This window comes from Anabas testudineus, chromosome 15, assembly GCF_900324465.2.
Source record: "Anabas testudineus chromosome 15, fAnaTes1.2, whole genome shotgun sequence".
NCBI classification, from domain to species: domain Eukaryota; kingdom Metazoa; phylum Chordata; class Actinopteri; order Anabantiformes; family Anabantidae; genus Anabas; species Anabas testudineus.
This window is the reverse complement of record NC_046624.1, coordinates 5,952,635-5,970,932: the sequence shown is the minus strand read 5'-3', so window position 1 is coordinate 5,970,932 and position 18,298 is coordinate 5,952,635. Positions and strand designations below refer to the sequence as shown.

The following is an 18,298-nucleotide window of genomic DNA, read 5'->3' as shown; positions in this document are numbered from 1 at the left end:
TTTGTTCAAGAAACAATAATACAGTATTATCAGGAACCTTGCAGGCGAGGGATAAATCAAAGTGTGTTGTGGAAGTTGGTTCACATTCAGTTTTTTTATTTGAAGGGTTTTTTTAAATCCATGCCTCAATGTTGATCTTCCTGTGTCCAGGTGATGCAACACCCGACAGACGGAGGACAGATTCTGGGTCTCCATAGCAACGTGAAGGAGGCGCCAGTGCGTGTGGCGGAGATCAGCGTGTACTCTCTGTCCAGCCAGCCCATCGACCACGAGGATGGCAGCGGCCAGGCTGGCCGTAAGACCAAAACCTCAGGTGGGCATGGCCATCTCCCGTCTCCCCATGTGGGTCTGTTAGACAGCCCTGTGTCTCTGCTGCCAGGCCAAATCCTGTCTGTAATTTCAACCTTCAACCTGGAGCCAGCCCTTTCTGCATAGCCTTCTCCCTCTTCCCTCCTTCCACATGGTTTCTATTTCCCAAACGAGGACAGAATAAACTACTAATCCCAAGCCAACCTATGCTATTCTCTTCAGCTATGGTTGTAATGTAGGTTTGAGAGCTGAACAGATGTACGACCTATTACCTTACACTGTTCTAATTCTGGATGGGGAGGGGGAATGTTGGGCTCTGCTCGGACTCTGTGCCTTCATGCTGACATGCTGATCTGGATGTTATTAAGGAGGCCGCGCAAACGCAACAGATGAGCTCATGCACCAAGTATTAAACTAGTGTCACTCTGAGGCAAGAAAAGATGTTTATCTTTCTTCTCTCTGCAGCGATCCTTAAAAATATCCATTCCTTCTAGAAACATAGAACAGGATGTTTCACAGGAAAAAGGAAGTATAAATTAACTGTTAGGGAAAAAAAGGTCTTACTTCACCTGATCTGTCATCAGTTTTGAAATAAGCATTAAAATCTGACTCTTATGGCTGTTCAAACCAGTAGAATTGGCCATTAGAACAAGAGAACAATAGTATTTAAATGTAATCACACTATAAGACGTGGATCACAAAAAGAGCTCCACAGTCTAATTTGCACATAATAACAGTTTCAGTGCATTTTACCAAACAATTTTAGACTTGAAATATATATGTAGTTAGAAAATGTTTTGCATTATCATGTCTTTGGTTCCATCATCTTTTCAACTAGTCAAAACAAATCATTACAGGTGAACTGAATTTTGTATTTCTACCTGCTGCAGTGCTTAACATCTCCTCCTACCGTATTCTGAGATTCTTATTTGTTTTTCTATGCTTTCGTATGTCAGACCGCTCCCCAGACATGGATAATTATTCTGAGGAGGATGATGACAGCTACTCATCAGAGCAGGAAGCCAGTGATGACGCAGTCCATGGCCAGGTCAGTGCCAGGAAATACTGCACGTCTTCAGTACAGAGTTAAAAAAGTCTACTTGTCTGACTTCTGAACATGCTGAGATCTGTTTCCTGCATTTGACTGTGATGTATGCACTTTGATATTGAGAACTTCAATGTTTGATGATGTGTAATTTACCGACCCCTCACTGCAGGATCTTTATGATGAAGATGATGAGGTCAGGAAGCCGAAAAAAGCCCGAAGGAAAATGATCCGAACCACTTCTATGACCAGAGTTAGTTGCTTTCTCTTTCCACCATAAAGTTTTATGCTCGGCAGTTATTGACTATGAGAATAACTTAAGACACGTGTTTGCTGTTGTATAAGCTTGTAAGAGAAAGAATACACTTCATTTCATTTATGTGGATGAACATGTAAGTGAACACTGTGGCTTCACTGAACTGTTTATAATGGTCTTTACATACAGTGTCTGTGAATGACTAATGCTCTGGACAGTTACTGGGGAAAAGTGATGGTCATGAGCCCAGCTGTCATTCTTATTTAATGATTCAGACATTTATTTTTCTCTTCATCATTCAACTGATCTTTTTTTTTTTTTTTTTTTTTACAGCAACCTAACTTCAAACAGAAGTTCGTGGCTTTGCTGAAAAGGTTCAAGGTAACAGATGAGGTGAGTTGCAGTAAGGATAATTCTGTTTGTTTTGATTGACGCCCAAGAGAACATACTTGATGTCAAAACAAACCATGTGGTGAAATTAAGAGAGGGCAACATCCTTCCCGGTAGGCCCGCAGGGAATTTCTTAGTCCCTCTGTTATGAAGCCTTTAGTAAGTCAGCTGTGAAACATATTTGTTGTAAAATTGCCCTTGGGGCTGGTGAAAATGATCTCAGTATCGAGTCTCTGAACAGCGTATTGCTACAGAACTGTTAATGTGCTCCTGACCAGAGGACGTTTGCCTGTAACAAAAATCAAATAAAATCAAATAAAAATCCCTGAAACAAAAGAGGTATATTAAAGTACTAACCTCTATTACCTCTGTGCTCATAGATGTGTGATTCATATATTCAGAATGTATAAATAACAGCCTTATTCTGTACCATTTCATCTAATGATAAATGTGGGCTCATGTTCATGCCCTAGTTAGATTTGTGTTTTTCTTCTTGAGTCCTTTTAAATTAATGTTTCTGCGGAGTCTACATAATGACTTGTTATCAGGTCATCAGCAGGAGGTCGACCATTAGTATTCACAATCTAGGTGTCCATTAGCAATCTCTGTCAGGCACCATATAATGATAATAATTACCACAGAACAGTGAAATCTATAGGAGTAATTGAAAATTCCATTGCCTTGTTTCTCCTCTTTCTTCTTTTTTCTGATGTCAAAAACAGTTCTTAGATTACATCAGCAAGGATGTAGTATAAAAGGTTATTTTTAACTACACAGGTTTTCAGTCTGAGTGAGGATTTGTGCTGTCTTTTTACTCATCCCTTTAAGTTTATTTTAAACAATCAGATCAAGGGACTTGAGTGAGTGACTTAACCTAGTGCTTCTTACAAGTGCCTCTAGGCCATTAGAGTTGTGATTTTGTGGATGCTTCTGGAAGCTCCAGGTGGCCCAATGATCTTTTATCACGCTCCCTGTCTCTAATCCCTTCCTTGTGGCTGGCCAGCGTGCAGGGTTACAGCTCTATAAATACATAGCATAGGAAGAGAGGAGACAGACTGTGTTTATCTGCTCCCCGCCAGCTCCTGCACTTATGGAGTGGCATTAATCACCTGATTAGTCCACAAGCCAGGCTGTGTGCAGTACCTATGATATGCATCCCCACTGTGCAGCTGGCAGATCAAGGCTCAGCACCTTAGCTCTGCTCTAGCACTCACCTTTTAATTGGCCTGCTTACGACCAAGTCAGTGGTGTATTTATAGAATAGATTTTCCAATTTTACAGCCTTCAGCATTTGTATTCATTCTTTAAACACTATAAGCACAGCTGTGAATGTGATTCGCTAATGAACAGCACTAGTTGCTCCCTACAGGTATTTAATTAATGGTCATAATTGCAAACTCCCAATTACTGTGTGCTTAAGTGTTGATGATTAGTTTATCCTGTGTGGCAGGTCCTGGACTCAGACCCAGTGGACCAGACCCAGGAGGTGGAGGAGGATCTGGATTTACTCTATGACAGTCTGGAAGTATACAACCAGAGTGACAGTGGGCCAGAGATGGAGGACAATGAGAGCGTTCTGAGCACACCCAAGCCCAAACTCAAGTATGTACTGTACTCAACCCTTTCCCTTCTTTTTAGAAATTGCCTTTTAGATGTAGAATTATTTACAGTGACAAGAAAAGGTATGTGAACCTTTGGGTTTTCTGCATTTCCTTCTGCACAGTTTGCCAAAGAGCACATTTACACTCCACAGAGGTATTAGCAAAATGTTTTGTGAACTAGTATGGTGGAGGAAACATCATGATTTGAGCCTGCTTTGCTACATCAGGGCCTGGCCAGCTTGCAGGTATTGAGCGGAAGATGAATTTTCAAGTGTATCTTGTGTACCATTTATCACTTGCACTACATTTTCCTCCTTCACTATGAGGTTTTTATGGTCGTTCTCAATAAAGAGCAGAAGTGTTTCTGTGATATTACTTTAAGCACATAAATGTGTTAATACTCTTAGATGAAGATCAGATCACATATTATGACAAATTAATGCAGAAAACCATGAAATTCCAAAAGGTTTATTTATTTATCCTAAAAGATTAATGTCACTTAGAAGTGTCCTTGGTTTAAAAGAGAAGCAGATTTTATTACATCAAATTGATCAGTAATACAGTATGGACATTATATATAAATAATAAATAATAAATGACTACAAGCTCTAAGTAGAAGATGATATAGGTTAGTGTGAATTAAATATGTTCACACTAACTTATGATTTGTAACTGGGCCTTAATGTCTCCAAGTTGTTTTCTCTAAGTCAGGTTGTTGTTTCTGTTTTCAGACCATTTTTTGAAGGGATGTCTCACTCCAGCTCCCAGACTGAAATTGGAAGCATACACAGCCAAAAAAGCCAGCAGAGAGAGCTGTCATGTCCTGTAAGTTGATCACTAAGTCTACAGTACTATTAACAGACCCCTCTGATGTTTCTCAGCCCCGCTGTTTACCCATTATGTTCTGCCTCTTGATTGCTGGAGAGGTTCTTGTTGTGCACAGTGTTATGTGAAGGAATGGCCCCTGGGCAATGTTTAAATGATTGGCATTCATCTTTTGCTTATTGTGGTTCAGAGATGCCCAAGATTATCATGCCCATGATACTACAGGCAAGATATTCTGAGCATGAGCGCAATGCAGCACCACCACCAGCCTCCCACCCCTGCGGAATAGGAAGGGGGCCTGTGGGCCTTACCCTATTCACCCCTGCAGGCCTCTAGTATTTATAGGGACTGACACCAAATGACCTCTCCACCACCATCAACACACACAGACGGATACAAATATGCTCCCATGGTCAGAGAGAAGATTGGATGGAGTAATCCCTAAACTCCTTCTCAGAGATTTATGGGCAATTGCAAACAACAAGGGCAAAGAAAGAGGGATAGCCATGCTGAGAGTACTCATACTGTTTATAAATATCTGGGAATTCATTTTAACCAGTAATAAAACAGCCTGGGGAATTTCTGACTACTATAGCCCTCCATTGTGCTCAATAAATGTCCGCAGTTGAACTTCATAAGCATTACCAGATGCACTTTTAGTAAACTAACTAAACAATAACCAGCTGTAGTGTAAGCTATAGAAGCTTTCAGGGATATTCACACGCACCAGCGCTCTCACTCAGCTTGACTATGTGGAGCCACCCCTGTGAAATTGGTCAGATGGAGCATAGCACCCCCACTTGGAGCTGTTAGATTTGTCATTTGTATTCACCAGTGAAGCGACCTGCACAGTTAATTGTTGCAATATGTGTGTTTACTCTGTAGAGTGGAGACTTTCTGACCGTGGACAGATGTAAAGTGCAAGTGGCCCGCTATCAAGATGACACCATTGCAGACACAACCGTTGGGGTATGTTTTGGAACAGCATTGATTTTCCTTTTTTTTTTTTTTTTTTTTTTTAAACTAAATCTCCCATGAGCATCCTTTTCTTTTCTAACCTCCTCTCCTCTCCACTCAATGCCCTTCCCTCCCACGGGTCTTAGTTGTTTTCCAAGAAAAAGCCAAGAGGGAGGGAGTATGCAAGAGCAGACAAACCAAACAGCACAGTTATCCATTATGCAGCAGTAGAGTGGACGAGGCAGGCCCAGTCTGGATAAGTCTTGACTGATGAGAATAAAAAGAGGGGTGTTTCTATTTCTTGTTTTTGCTGTGGGGTCAGTTTAACGTTGTTCGTCTAACCCTGGATTTCCCCCCTGCTGAGTGCTGGGCAACTAGCTCGTCTCACTGCTCCACAAACCCTTTTCAAAGTGAATATCTAAGCTGCAGGAACAGCGTTTCCCTAGCCACCTGCTATGAGACCAGGGCTTTTTTTTTTCCTCTCTGTCATTGTGGGCTCGCATCATTATCTCCAGTCACAACAGCTTAGCTCAGTTGTTTCCCAGGCTAGCACCTTTCCACCACCCTCCTCATGCTGTTTTAATCCTCATCTGTTAAATGCTGGCTGTGGGTGAACCACAAGTGAAAACACGTCCATGAGAGAGCACCGAATGTACCTGTTGCTCTGGAGATAAACCGGTGTAGTTTAACGGGACTCAACAGTTAAAGATCAGTATTGTGCTCTTCCAGTGTCCTGGGCTCATCTTTAGTTCCCCTCTTTTGGTTCAGGAGCCAGAGACTGACGACAGAGGGTCAGGACCAGGGGAGGTGAGCAGCTGGGATGTCAACACTGAAAGAATGACCAGCACTGTGGGCAAGCTCTGCAAGACTGAGTCCCAAAACCACATGTCTCCAAGGTGAACTGATGATCACTGGAAACATACTAGTATCATATCATCATCTGTGTACATAAGTTACTTTCTGATTTTAAAATGGGTTGTTCCTCAACAGTTTTTATCAAATGTTTAGTTAACATCTGAGTCGACTTTCTATTAAAATCAATTCCAAAAGTTTTATATTGGATGTATTTTGATCTTCTCATGTTTTGTCTCCTCCTTAGTAAAATGGAGAACAGGCTGCAGAGATGTCCTCGCAGCACATCCATGAAAGACAGGCAGAATTCCAAGGCCCAGAGTGACAGGACAAGCAGCATGGAGAGTGAGTGCTCCCCAGACTCGCGTCTCATAGCACAGGTAAACAACACACTGATGTAATGTGAGGGTGCAGGTCTTTCTTTGCAGGTGTTTTTAGTCTGGTGAATGTGTGCTGGCTTGGTTCAATCACTGTCTGGATCTCATTTGTCTCAAAGGTTCCCAGGAAGTCTGTGTACGACCAGCTGAACCAGATCCTGATCTCTGATGAACGCCTCCCAGAGAGCATCATCCTCATCAACACTACAGAGTGGCAAGGACAGGTCTGTCATCTCTTCATATGTAGAGTTGAACAGTTTCAATCATGTGGAATAAGACTTACTTGCCAGTCATGTACAAAGTACAAAGAGTACTATCCAGGGGGGTGTACATTCTGTGTACACCAGTAGCACATTCTCCTGCTTCCTTTCTGACCCCAGTGGCCCTGCCTCCTGTATATCTATTGACTCATCGTGTCCCTATCGTGTGTTTCTGTGCAGTATGTGGCCGAATTGCTCCATGAACAGGGTCAGCCCATTGTGTCCACCTGCTCTGCTGCCGATGTTCAGGCCGCCTTCAACACCATCGTTACTCGTATCCAGAGATTGTGAGTGGCATAATTACATACATGCATTGTTCAATGACTCAAACCATACGAAAGTGTGATGTTGTTGCTTGTTTTCTTGGAGCAGTCCTTGTCAGACTACGTATGTTTATGAAGGCTCGCCGCCAGAAAATTCCAGGACACTATTGCTCACACTGCTGAAGTTCCCTCTGTCTTTGAACCTGTTTTTTCATGAATAGCTGAAGTTCAGTCTTGTATTCTCTTTCTTGGATCCATCTGCTTGACTTCCCCTCTCATCAGGAAGTCTTGTCAGTGGGAGACGAGGCTGCTATGCTGCTTCTGTTAAAGTCGTTTTTTGTTTAATTCAGCTCAACCACAAACCTTCCCATTCTTTCCACTTGCTCCTCAGTCAACCTGTTCACTTCAGCTGGCGCCATGTCATGCCATGTGCATGCCTGATGTCATTAAGCTTGTTCAGTGCTGTCACTGCTGGCTGGAAGGTTCCTCCTCAATTTTTTTTTGTTGCAAGCAAAAGCTGTTCAAATAATAACCGGTTAAACTTCAGGCAAAACTTGCACATGCTTGCAAGTGTCACAAATTGTTACATGAAATAATCTGGCTCTCAAAAAAGGTCAAACCAGTTTTAAACCAGCAAACACTCAAAGATATAACAAAGATATAAATCTTTCTTTCAGACTGCCGTTTTTCTCACACACCCCCTCTATTCCCACAACGTTAATGATTTGGAACTCTCCCTCTCTCTCTCTCTTTAAATTCCTCACTTCCACACTTTCTCTCTTTGCAGCTGTAACTGCAATGCACAGACACCACCAACAATGAAGGTGGCGGTGGCAGGCGACCAGAGTTACCTCAGCACCATCCTGAGGTTCTTTGTGGAGCAGCTGGCTAACAAGACACCCGACTGGCTCAGCTACATACGCTTCTTGGTGATCCCTATAGGTAGGCCCCCTGAAAGTAACCAACTTTTATTGAACATACCAGTCTAACATGCTACATCCTTTTTTAGCTTTGTTTTATATGGGAAAATTTTCTCTGCACAGGTTCTCATCCACTGGCAAAGTATGTGGCCTCCTTTGACAGTAGGTTTAACAGCATCTTTATGGACACTGTTTGGAGGGAGCTGTTCTGCAGGACGGAACGACCTGCCTCAGGTAGGATGCGGAGCTCGGGTATCTGGCTACATAGCAAGACTGTGTGTCTAATGTTCAACCAACTTGAAAGGGAAAAAATGGGGTCAGAGCACGGGTCAGAGGCTGATTGATAGGGAGAAGTGATTTCTTCCAATTGCAAGACAGCTGCAGCCTGCTTTAGCGAATGGCCCTACATCATGGTTCAGCTCTTCCTCCCCATAAAATACTGGCTCATATTTTTTCACTTTCTACATATCTGTAATTTAGCTTTACAGTTTATTGCCAGAATCTGTTTTAATGCCTGTGAAATACAAACATCGACAGTAGGACTAATCTAAAATGAATGACATTTACAGTGACAATCTGATTCTTTTAGGACTATTTTCTCTTCTCTATTAGATTTGAAATGTTTTTCCACCCACTTGTAGTCACATGTATGTATGTATGTATGTACACCATGTTTAAGCTTCTGTTCACATAGTACTTCTCAGTTTTTACCTGTTCTGTCCAACTGAGGTCAACGTTAATTGATTTAAAATAATAATATTATATTATTTATATTTCCACATTTTAAGTTGCTAAGATGTACCGTAAGGCCATGTCTGCTTGACACACAATTTATCTTTTGCATGGTATGCCTGAATTCATCCATGTTTTAATGACATTTCACACTCAGCACTCTCGTCTGCTTAATTCAGTGAAATGTAAATGATTAATGCACAGTCTTCCAGGGAGCTGCTGGATGTGAAAATTAGCATTTACATCAGTTGTCTTGGAGCTTGTTAGTCATGAAACACAGCAGGCTTGTTGTTAACAATCTATCTCTCTGCTTCCTGCAGATAACATAGACATAGCAGGACGAATCATTCAGTATTTGGCCGGTGCTAACGTGTCCCATCAGTTCCCCATCTCAGAAGCCATGCTCACCTACAAACAGAAAAGGTAAATTGTCTTCAAGTTTGACCATATTCATGTATTGCATATGTTTGTATGTGTTTGCATGTGTGTTCTGTGCCTTTCTGTGCACTAAGCATATATCTGTGGGATTAATTTCTAGTACTTCTAACTTACTCATTAAAAAAAAGAGCCCTAGAACAGATATGATCAGTCCATCATTAGGACTGCAGCTTCTTTATCAAATATCAGATCAACTGCATGAGGATACTTAAATACATATGCATGCAGGTATACAGCCACACATATATAAAACATGCATACAGGTCGCTGTGATGTGTGATGAATGATTCTCGGTTCCCTTTTCACTGTAAGCTCACATTTCAATTTGTGGTTGGTAGAGCAGCCCTGGTCCCGATCGGACAAATGATTACATTGATACGATGTCATAAATGCACTTAGCAGACGGTTGGTTGCATTTCTGTGTGCATTTGCTTGTTTTCTTCCTGAGGTTTGACCAAGCCCTTCCCTTTTTTGTACAAATGGCTTTATATTGGTGGGAAGGTACTAAATACAACACACAGTTTTAACACTGTTGCATTCCTTTTCCCCCCCTTTCCCTTTTGATTTGCATTCAAGGAAAAGAAGTTTGTATTTTGATTTTTACATCAGGTATCTAATTCTTCTTTTGTTTTGCCCTCCTTACTTTCTCTCCTCCATTTGGCTTGAGCCTCCTTGCCGTGTCCAACATGTTCCTTTTCACTCTCAATAATCACTGTAACTTCACTTTGCACTCTGTCCTGACTTGTGTCTTTGGTTTGGTGTGATTTGATTTTTTTTTTTTTTTTTTTCTGTCTTCTGTGTTGTTGCTGTGAAGATTTGCCTAACAACCTTTAAAACCAGCCCAAATACTCACAAAGTGGAATGGTGTGCTGGCTTATTGATCAAACACAACTCACTAGCTAATAGTTGCTAAGAACTGAGGAAAAAGTGAGCGGTTGATTTAGAAGTTGGTGCAATTCAGTCTGTGTGTTTTGTTCAGTTGCAACATTTTTACCTTGCGACATGTAACATCACCGAAACACAATCATAGACTACAACTGAGTGACATCTACGGTGGTAAGATTGCAAGGGTTGACACTGGAACCTTCAGTGTTCCTCGTCCTTTTGTTGGTCGACATATTAGTGGACATTTGCAGAAACATCAAACTTTTCCTAATCAGTGCATTTTCTTCCTTTGTATTAACTATATTTAACGAAGACTTGCATTCTTTTTTTGTTCCATCTTTGTAGGCTTTTATTGTTGTACGGGTGTCCAACACTTCAGAGTAGCAGTGTAAAGCCCAGACTATCTGTTTGAATCCTATGTGTAAAATTAGTTCTCCTAGCAATGGTTTAATTAAAAAAAAAAAAAAGGAGACCCTGTCTGCTTTGGTTGTAAGGAGCGGTCCTCTCTTTCATCTCATTGTAACGTGACCCCAAGATGACCTCATTCCACCTAGGCCAGTCATGTGCCATTTTTTGCTGCAATGGGACATGGTGCAGGCCATGCCACTGCCATCTTCCCTCCAGGACCATTGAGTGTTCATGTGCACCTCTGGAGTGTTGAATTGGTCAATTACCTGTCCTCTGGTCCCACTCAGAGCATCTTTGTTCTCTCTTTACAGCCCTGATGAGGATTCCTGTCAGAAATTTGTGCCATTTATTGGGGTAAGGATTTGTTTGTGCTGTCGTTCGTGGCAGACAGAATTGTTCATTTGTTCTTCTCTTCATTCCGGCTCACACTAAAACCATTGTTATTGTTACAGGTTGTGAAAGTTGGAATTGTAGAGCAGAGTCTCTCAACCTCAGGTAAGAACGGGTGTGTTTTGTCGGGTTTGTGTGTTGATTTTATATACAGAGACAGAAATCAAACAAAACACTGATTCAGATCAGGAAGGAAGAAAATCACCCAGACCACGATGTTGTCGCATTTCTTTACTTCATGTTACATGACGATGGCTGCATCTGATCTGTCTACACTCTGGGAAACATTGCATATCAGTTTGTCCTCATTTATTAAAAAGTTTTGTGCATGAGATTATTTTTCCTCCAATTTGCAGTGGACTCAGATGATGCGATGGGGGGCAACACAAGCATCCTATCGTCCCCAACACCCCCATCGGCTGGTCCGTATGGGAAGGAGATTGGGGGCACCCCCCCACAGTCTCCATCTGTGTCCACAGCCCTGTCTGGAGCTGGGTACGACACAAGTCACATGACCTCTCAACAAAACAAACAACACTCTTAGTTGTAGTTTGTATTGTTAACACGTTTGATTACAGGGTGATCTGTGTTTTCCTTCTTAGTTCTCCGTGTTCGGGCAGTGAGGTGATGGGGCTCCAGGTGGACTACTGGACCTGGCAAGGCCCAGAAAAGAAGAAAGAGGGAGAGAAAAGAGATGTAGGACTGAAAAACACGCTGAAGAGTAACTTCCGTTCACTGCAAGTCAGCCGCCTCCCCTGTGGAGGGGAACTCACCCCACCACCCAGCATGGCCATGACTGTAGTCACCAAGGAGAAGAACAAGAAAGGTACCACTCCACTGTCACCTGATGTTTACTCATGGGAGATCTGTTGGGTTTTCTGTAAGGTCTTAACCTTACTATGTAAAGTGCCTTTAGATTTGGCCCTACGTAAATAAGCTGAATTGAATCCTCAGATGCAGCGTTTCCTGTGTAATCTATAAACAGACTTAAATGTGTAAGACATGAAGAAAATGCCTTTTGTTATGACCCAGCTCACTGCCCACCTCCCTTTACAGTGATTTTTCTCAGCAAGAAGCCCAAGGAGAAAGAGCTGGACTCTAAGAGCCAAGTGATTGATGGTATCAGCAGGTTGATCTGCACAGCCAAGCACCAGCACACAATGCTGAGAGGTAAGGCAACAGGAGGACACAACTGAAGCCGCACTGCCATCTGGTGTCGGCACCTGTACGCACCACAATATTCCACCCTTAAACAGCTGCCAGTTTACATTGTGAGGCACTAATATTTGTATTGTGTTCTTTATCTATTCATCCTTAGTCACTATTGATGGAGTGGAGTGGAATGATGTGAAGTTTTTCCAGCTCGCTGCCCAGTGGCCAACTCATGTTAAGCACTTCCCAGTGGGAATCTTTGGTTACACTAAGCCCGTGTGACCCCGGCCACCATCCACCACCAGACTCTGCGCTGCACTTGTCTCACCGCGAGGCTACAGAGAATTAGACGAAAAGCCAACGGGCCGGGCAGTAATAGTTTTCCTGTGGAAATCTTACTGACTTACAACCACGTGTTCAATACACACAATCCTTATATTGTCGATTTGATGTTTTTTGATGTTGTTGGGTGTTGTTGTTGTTTTTTTACACACTACAGAAAGAACAAGTACTATTTTGTAAGATTTGTGCTACCGCCTCTGAGGTATTTTGAGGTTTTTGACAATTTGCCACATTTCAATAATGGCAGCTGTGTTTGCACTTTGTTTTTGTTAACATTTTATTATTTCTGTGAAATCCGACATTTATTGTTACTCTTTAGACAATGGAGGAGTGTGGTGGTGATGTGCAGTGGCGTGTGTGAGGTTGTTTGAGACTGTGTTTGTGTTTGTTGTTGACAGTTGGAATATTGCTGTGAATCTAGATGGAATCCTTCTCTTCTAACTCAGTGCTCAGTTTCTTTTTTTTTTTTTTTTTACTTGTCCCTTTACTTTCTCAAAAAGGTAAACATTTTTCTAGGAAGAGCATTAAATTCTTTTTGCCTGGTTGCTTTTAAGCACACCGTGTACCTAAAGCTAATCAAACTAACAACAAGCAAGGTATTTTTGCAGGTAGCTATAAGGAATGTAGCTATGACACATTTGTAACACGTAAGCTGTTCAGCAGATGAGTTTACTAATGTAAGTGCTGAAGATTTTGTATCAGTGTTGGTGTACATTCAGAATGTACAGTAACATCCACGTAGAAGCAGGGTAACATGACGGAGAATATAACGTATTCAACTCCCAACAGCTCAATGCCAAATTTAATTCTAACTGTATGACCTTATGTTTTAGTGTTTCAAGGGTTTCGATTGGTTTTACATTTCCCAGCTGCAGCTTTCACCTGTGTTGAAATCGGACATTCTTGGAAAATACAGCTGGATCGACAGCATTTATTTGATAAGCATGGCCTCTCCGCGCTCAGCTTAGGGCACTGGTTTCTCTGAGAGGACGTCTCACAGGCCTGCAGTGACTTAGCAAATACTGGATTGCTTCAGATGTGCAGTAATGTGCCAAAGTCAAGTTTGTTGTACAATCCTGTCACCAGAGCTCTTGGCTTGGCCAAACGTCCTAGTATGTTGAACTGAAAACCAACATTATACATATGATGTATCTGTCGTCCCTGTGGAGATAAGTATTCAGATTTTTAAAAAAAACAAAAAAAAAACAATCAGTGCTCCACATTTGGCCAGATGTAAATGTATTTACAAGGCGTGCACATTCTAACCAAGCAATTACCGTTGTGTCCTTTAATACAGCTTCACTGTGGCTGGGCATGCTAGTAGTACCTATCCTAAAACATACTGACTGGTTGTCACAAGTCACAACCCATATGTGTCTGTGTAGGTGTGCTATATGTTTGATGGTACTCCTCAATAGTGTTATGTGAAACTTTTGCAATAGGAAAGTTTTTGGGCAAAGAGTATGAGTTTGTTGTTGCTTTTTATAAAGTGAAGACTTACAGGCTTTGATAGGCTGGCTTTTTTAGTATTGTATATAAATATATACAAGATGTACTATTGTGAATCGCAAATCCCCCTTACTCTAAATTGAAAGCACAAATAGCTTACCTTTATTTCTTGACCTTAATGCCAAATATATTTACAGAACTCATTACTATGAAGTCGTTGTACAATGCAAACACTGATAGATATGTTACTTCTCATACATTTCCCTCACTTTGTAATGCACTTTCATGTGGTTTTAAACACGATTTAGCTCAAATTGGGACACAGTTTGGTTTCGAGGTGTTATATTCGAAATGTAAACCACTACCTAGAGTCAAGCTGTTTTTTTTTTTGTTTATTATTTTGTTTTCTCATAATAACCCTTTTTTTTTTTAGTCGATGGGTTCAAGCGCCTTCCGAGGTCTAAAAACAGTCATGGCTGTCTGTTACTTAATGTTTGCCACTTGATGTCAAGAAGCTTATTTTGCAGCTACCACCACGTGTCTGCTTCTGATTTAGAACAGTCAATTCTTCTTGTCTCCTGCTTTTAGAAGGGTTCACTTTCTTCTTCTAGTCAGGAGACCAACTGGCCCTTAGGTCATTTTAAACACGGGCTGTGAAACGAATGCCAGGGCAGAGTTGCTTGAGGGAATTTGTCATGCAAGTTCACCTACTAAATGCTAAACGGGCATAATGACAAGTGTATTTTTAATGTGTTTGACCTCGAGTTTTGTTTTGTTTTTCTTTCTTTTGTTTTGTTTTCCTTAAATCTAGAGGTAGCATGGGGGTGTTTTACAAGTATGGATCAATGAGCAGGCATGCTCACTTTGTCAAAAATAGTCTAGCACTGCAACAAATGTAACTCTAACATCAGTGTTCATTAATGGTCAAACTACAAGGATTACAACATGCCATCTCATTGCTCCCGTTACTTGAAATACCACCTAGTGTCTTTGCACAAACCCTATTTTAAATGATGTGACAGTATTTTTAAATCTACCACTAAAAATATGGGTTACTCTGCATGTTTTACTATAGATGTAAATATGTTTTGGATTTTTATATTGTTTTGTTTCTTTCCATGCTCTCACAAGCAGTTGTGTTTAATAAAATTTTTAATCTTCTGTACAAACAGTTTGTCTTTATTTAGATTTCACTGTAAGGACTAAATAATATTACACAAATAATATTATTAGGTGAGAAATAACACTGGTCTCCAGTCTCAAACACATCCAGACTCCAGTTGTGTTATTTAGCTGAGACTGAAGGCAGGTTGACGTAACTTTTCATCGGAGGCAGAGGTTTAATCTTACGTCCTGCCCAGCCTCCCTTCCTCTGCCACAAGCCACTCGAAGGGCGAATCCCAAACCAGCGGTTGCGACCAGCTTTGCCAATGATCTGTTTGTTGTGGTCAGTGTTGGATACACGTCCTACTGTTACCATGCAGGTCTCCAGTACCTGGATGCACCAAAGATAAGATCAGGCTCAGGGCAGAATATGCTATGAACATAGCCAGTATACTCATAATATAGGTAAACTCACCTGAACCTGCTGCTTTGAAGGGAGCTGAACGATTGCTGTTCCATTTATTTTACGAAGCAAAACGCCACTTGTGCCTGAAAGCAACATGAATCACAACATTAAATTTAACTTAAAATAACATTTACAGTTGCTACAAATGGTCCCTTGCATCACTAAGCATTGCATTAAATAGACATAACAGTAATTGGTTACATTATGTTTTAATACGAACTGTATAATAGAGTGAGTGAACCCATGATGAAATGTAACCACTTTGACATCTGAGCGAGTGTTTTGTTTTTTCAGGTGTGAGATTTGCTATTAGTTTTGTCAAAGTCATAATACACAAACAATCATGATGTTTCATGTCATACTAAACACAAATACTAAAGATACAGAGGTGGAAAAAGTAACGCTTCTGATATTGCTAAACGTCAATAGTGGCCGTCAGCCGTAAATCTGGGGTTCACCATCACTTTTCATGTTTAATGGTTGTGTTCAGTAGAGACTTGAAAGATCATTGCTGCTTGACTGTTTGTGTTTTTTGATTTTGTGACTTCCAGTGAAGATCACACTGGGAGAAAATGGAAATGGACTGAAAAAAACAGGTAATGACAAACAGTGGCATAACGTTTTTTGACTGTATACAGCCTAATTGTTAGAAATTAGTAGTAGTATTAGTTCATACACAATCATAGATCACCTGCAGCACGAATGTACTCTGATCCTTTCCCTGGCTGTATTTCCAGATTGTTCACCAGTGTTCCCACAGGAAGAGCGCCCAGTGGGTAGGCATCACCCTCATTGGCTGAGACTGCAAAGTAAAACAAGTGTACATCAGGCCTAGATTATCCAGCATCTACTAAATCTATAGAATTTCAAGGCACCGTTAGGAGACGACCAACCAGGGGGGGTATTGAATACCTGCCATGCGCCCAATAAGTCCAGATGTTTTAATGATGTCTCCAGCCTGCATGTTCTCTGTAGCAATGATCCATCTTTTACGTTTGCCTCCAGCTATCAGGGCAATGTCAGCAGACCTGTGTAGACAACACGGATTTTGAGGAAGTGTATGTTCATGACTTTTGGTACACGGATAAGTCATTTGTGTGTGATAAGAGCTGATCTCACCTGCATGGGTCATATCGCACTTGTACAACCTTTTCTTCGAAGGGCTGGGCTTCTTCGTTGGGTTCATATCGTAATCGCTGGAAGTCAATCCACCTGTATTTTTGTTTATGGCCGCCACCGATTCCATGCGTCCGTATTTTTCCTGTAAAGTACAAGGAGATGATAAACTTTTTCCACTTGGTCTTTATTTGAACATTACTGTACTTGTACAAACAAATACAGCCCAAAAAGCTTTAAGTTCCTCTACCATGGCTGAGTTACAAGTTACATGTAAGTTTAGAATTTCCATTTCCATGTCTTAAACCTAAACTCTAAAACTGATTAAGACCAGCACATCTAATGTACTTCTAATGCTTCAAGCGTATCCTCTTTAATTGTAAACATGCAATCAGTGAATATTCTGCCACATGCTTTACCTGTGTGATCTCTGCCTCCTCTCTTTTTAATTCCTATGGGCCTGATGGTGTACGTCTCCCTCTGTTTCCAGTAGGTCCTGTTCTGCTCCAGAGAGGCTGTGGTGATGAAGCCTCGGCACTGTGCAACTGTACTGGGTACATGAGGTCCCAGCTTCGTCTGCGAAATTGCCTGTGAACACAAAAACGGAAAAAGCACAACTGGTAGTTTTGATTATTTAGTTTTTATAGTATGACAGGGGGACAGTGGATGTTTACCTGTGAGGAGAGAAGAGCAGGCTGGGAGACAGTCAGTGAGCGCAGAGCTCGAGTTAGACAGGACACCGCCATCACAGAGCTGGAGAACAGAGAAGACCCAGATTGACTGATTAGTTTTATAACTCCAGATTATCTGTTATTTCCACTTCCTGACATGCAACATTAACAGTTAACGTCACACCTTCACTGGAACCAACTATTGTTGAAAAACTAAATAATACCGCGTAGTACAACCCAAGTATTTTCTTAATCCGTGGCTGTGTTTCTGTCTTAGCTGTTCTAACGTTAACTTTACAATAACCTAAGTAGCAAGTAAATGTGAGATGTTGTTAGCTTAGCATCTACTACATTGGGTTATTCGGTTCACTAACAACCGAACAACTTTATTTTTTTATTATTATTATTTTAGTAATCAGGACATTTCTCATGTATATAGTTTACAATGTAAACCAGGGTATAAAATAATAAACCAACCTTTATTTCATCCCGAGCTTGTTGTCAGCGTCCTTCACAGTCCTGCACGCTGTGTCGCGCACTGATGACGCACACTCCGACTGTCTCACCTACAGATGGTTTCTTACACTATGAGAATGTGGATCATTTTGCTAAAGAAAACATACAACCCACAACACTATTAGACGAAAAACGAACTATACCTGCACGGGTTAGTACGGTGCATGAATAAATGACCAAATATTGGACTACTGGGCACAGGCTGATCAGGCTTAGGGGACCAAGAGGTAAGAGGATCCTCAACAAGAGCCTCTATATGAATAATAAAACTTATTTCTTGTTTGAAAGTAAAAATATGAACAAACCAATCATGGTTGTAGAAACATAATGAACTGATGACAGCTGTTACTGTTCACAAGGTAACCACTAGATGTCACTATACGCTCTTTGGTATTTCTAATGTGGTAGAATTTAAGAGTTATTACTACATATTTAATATTTTGTTTTTTAAATCAAGCATATAAGTCAGATAATCTTCTCATTTTACACCTACGTTTATTTCTATTAAAAAAACACGTTATTATTGAGAAATGTTAGATACTGTGTTGAAAATTGGCGAAAACAATACATGACG

The 18,298-nt window shown here is 41.0% G+C and overlaps 2 protein-coding genes across 3 annotated transcripts in view; one reads left to right on the top strand and one right to left on the bottom strand.

Annotated features, from left to right (window-relative positions):
• The window catches only part of zmp:0000000755 (phosphofurin acidic cluster sorting protein 2), a 38,799-nt gene extending 24,052 nt beyond the window's left edge, over positions 1–14,747 (top strand). Inside the window, exons 5-25 of one of the 2 annotated variants that reach the window (XM_026354427.1) lie at positions 151–313; positions 1,266–1,357; positions 1,527–1,607; positions 1,944–2,003; positions 3,451–3,602; positions 4,333–4,426; positions 5,312–5,395; positions 6,152–6,279; positions 6,483–6,615; positions 6,732–6,836; positions 7,053–7,159; positions 7,923–8,077; positions 8,179–8,289; positions 9,108–9,210; positions 9,802–9,834; positions 10,830–10,872; positions 10,971–11,013; positions 11,265–11,403; positions 11,511–11,734; positions 11,965–12,078; positions 12,227–14,747. In XM_026354427.1, the coding sequence (XP_026210212.1) occupies positions 151–313; positions 1,266–1,357; positions 1,527–1,607; positions 1,944–2,003; positions 3,451–3,602; positions 4,333–4,426; positions 5,312–5,395; positions 6,152–6,279; positions 6,483–6,615; positions 6,732–6,836; positions 7,053–7,159; positions 7,923–8,077; positions 8,179–8,289; positions 9,108–9,210; positions 9,802–9,834; positions 10,830–10,872; positions 10,971–11,013; positions 11,265–11,403; positions 11,511–11,734; positions 11,965–12,078; positions 12,227–12,342 (2,280 nt within the window). In that variant the 3' untranslated portion in view covers positions 12,343–14,747. The remainder of the gene's footprint in view (positions 1–150; positions 314–1,265; positions 1,358–1,526; positions 1,608–1,943; positions 2,004–3,450; positions 3,603–4,332; positions 4,427–5,311; positions 5,396–6,151; positions 6,280–6,482; positions 6,616–6,731; positions 6,837–7,052; positions 7,160–7,922; positions 8,078–8,178; positions 8,290–9,107; positions 9,211–9,801; positions 9,835–10,829; positions 10,873–10,970; positions 11,014–11,264; positions 11,404–11,510; positions 11,735–11,964; positions 12,079–12,226) is intronic. The other variant, XM_026354428.1, reaches the window with a different exon arrangement.
• Positions 13,593–17,792, bottom strand: mrpl2 (mitochondrial ribosomal protein L2). Its single transcript, XM_026354429.1, has 8 exons — positions 17,686–17,792; positions 17,212–17,290; positions 16,957–17,125; positions 16,541–16,682; positions 16,334–16,449; positions 16,113–16,223; positions 15,431–15,504; positions 13,593–15,346 (listed from the first exon to the last, which is right to left on the bottom strand). Exons 2-8 carry the CDS (start codon positions 17,281–17,283, stop codon positions 15,137–15,139), a joined length of 894 nt encoding a protein of 297 aa, XP_026210214.1. The 5' UTR covers positions 17,284–17,290; positions 17,686–17,792; the 3' UTR covers positions 13,593–15,136.
• Between the last annotated feature and the right edge of the window lie 506 nt (positions 17,793–18,298).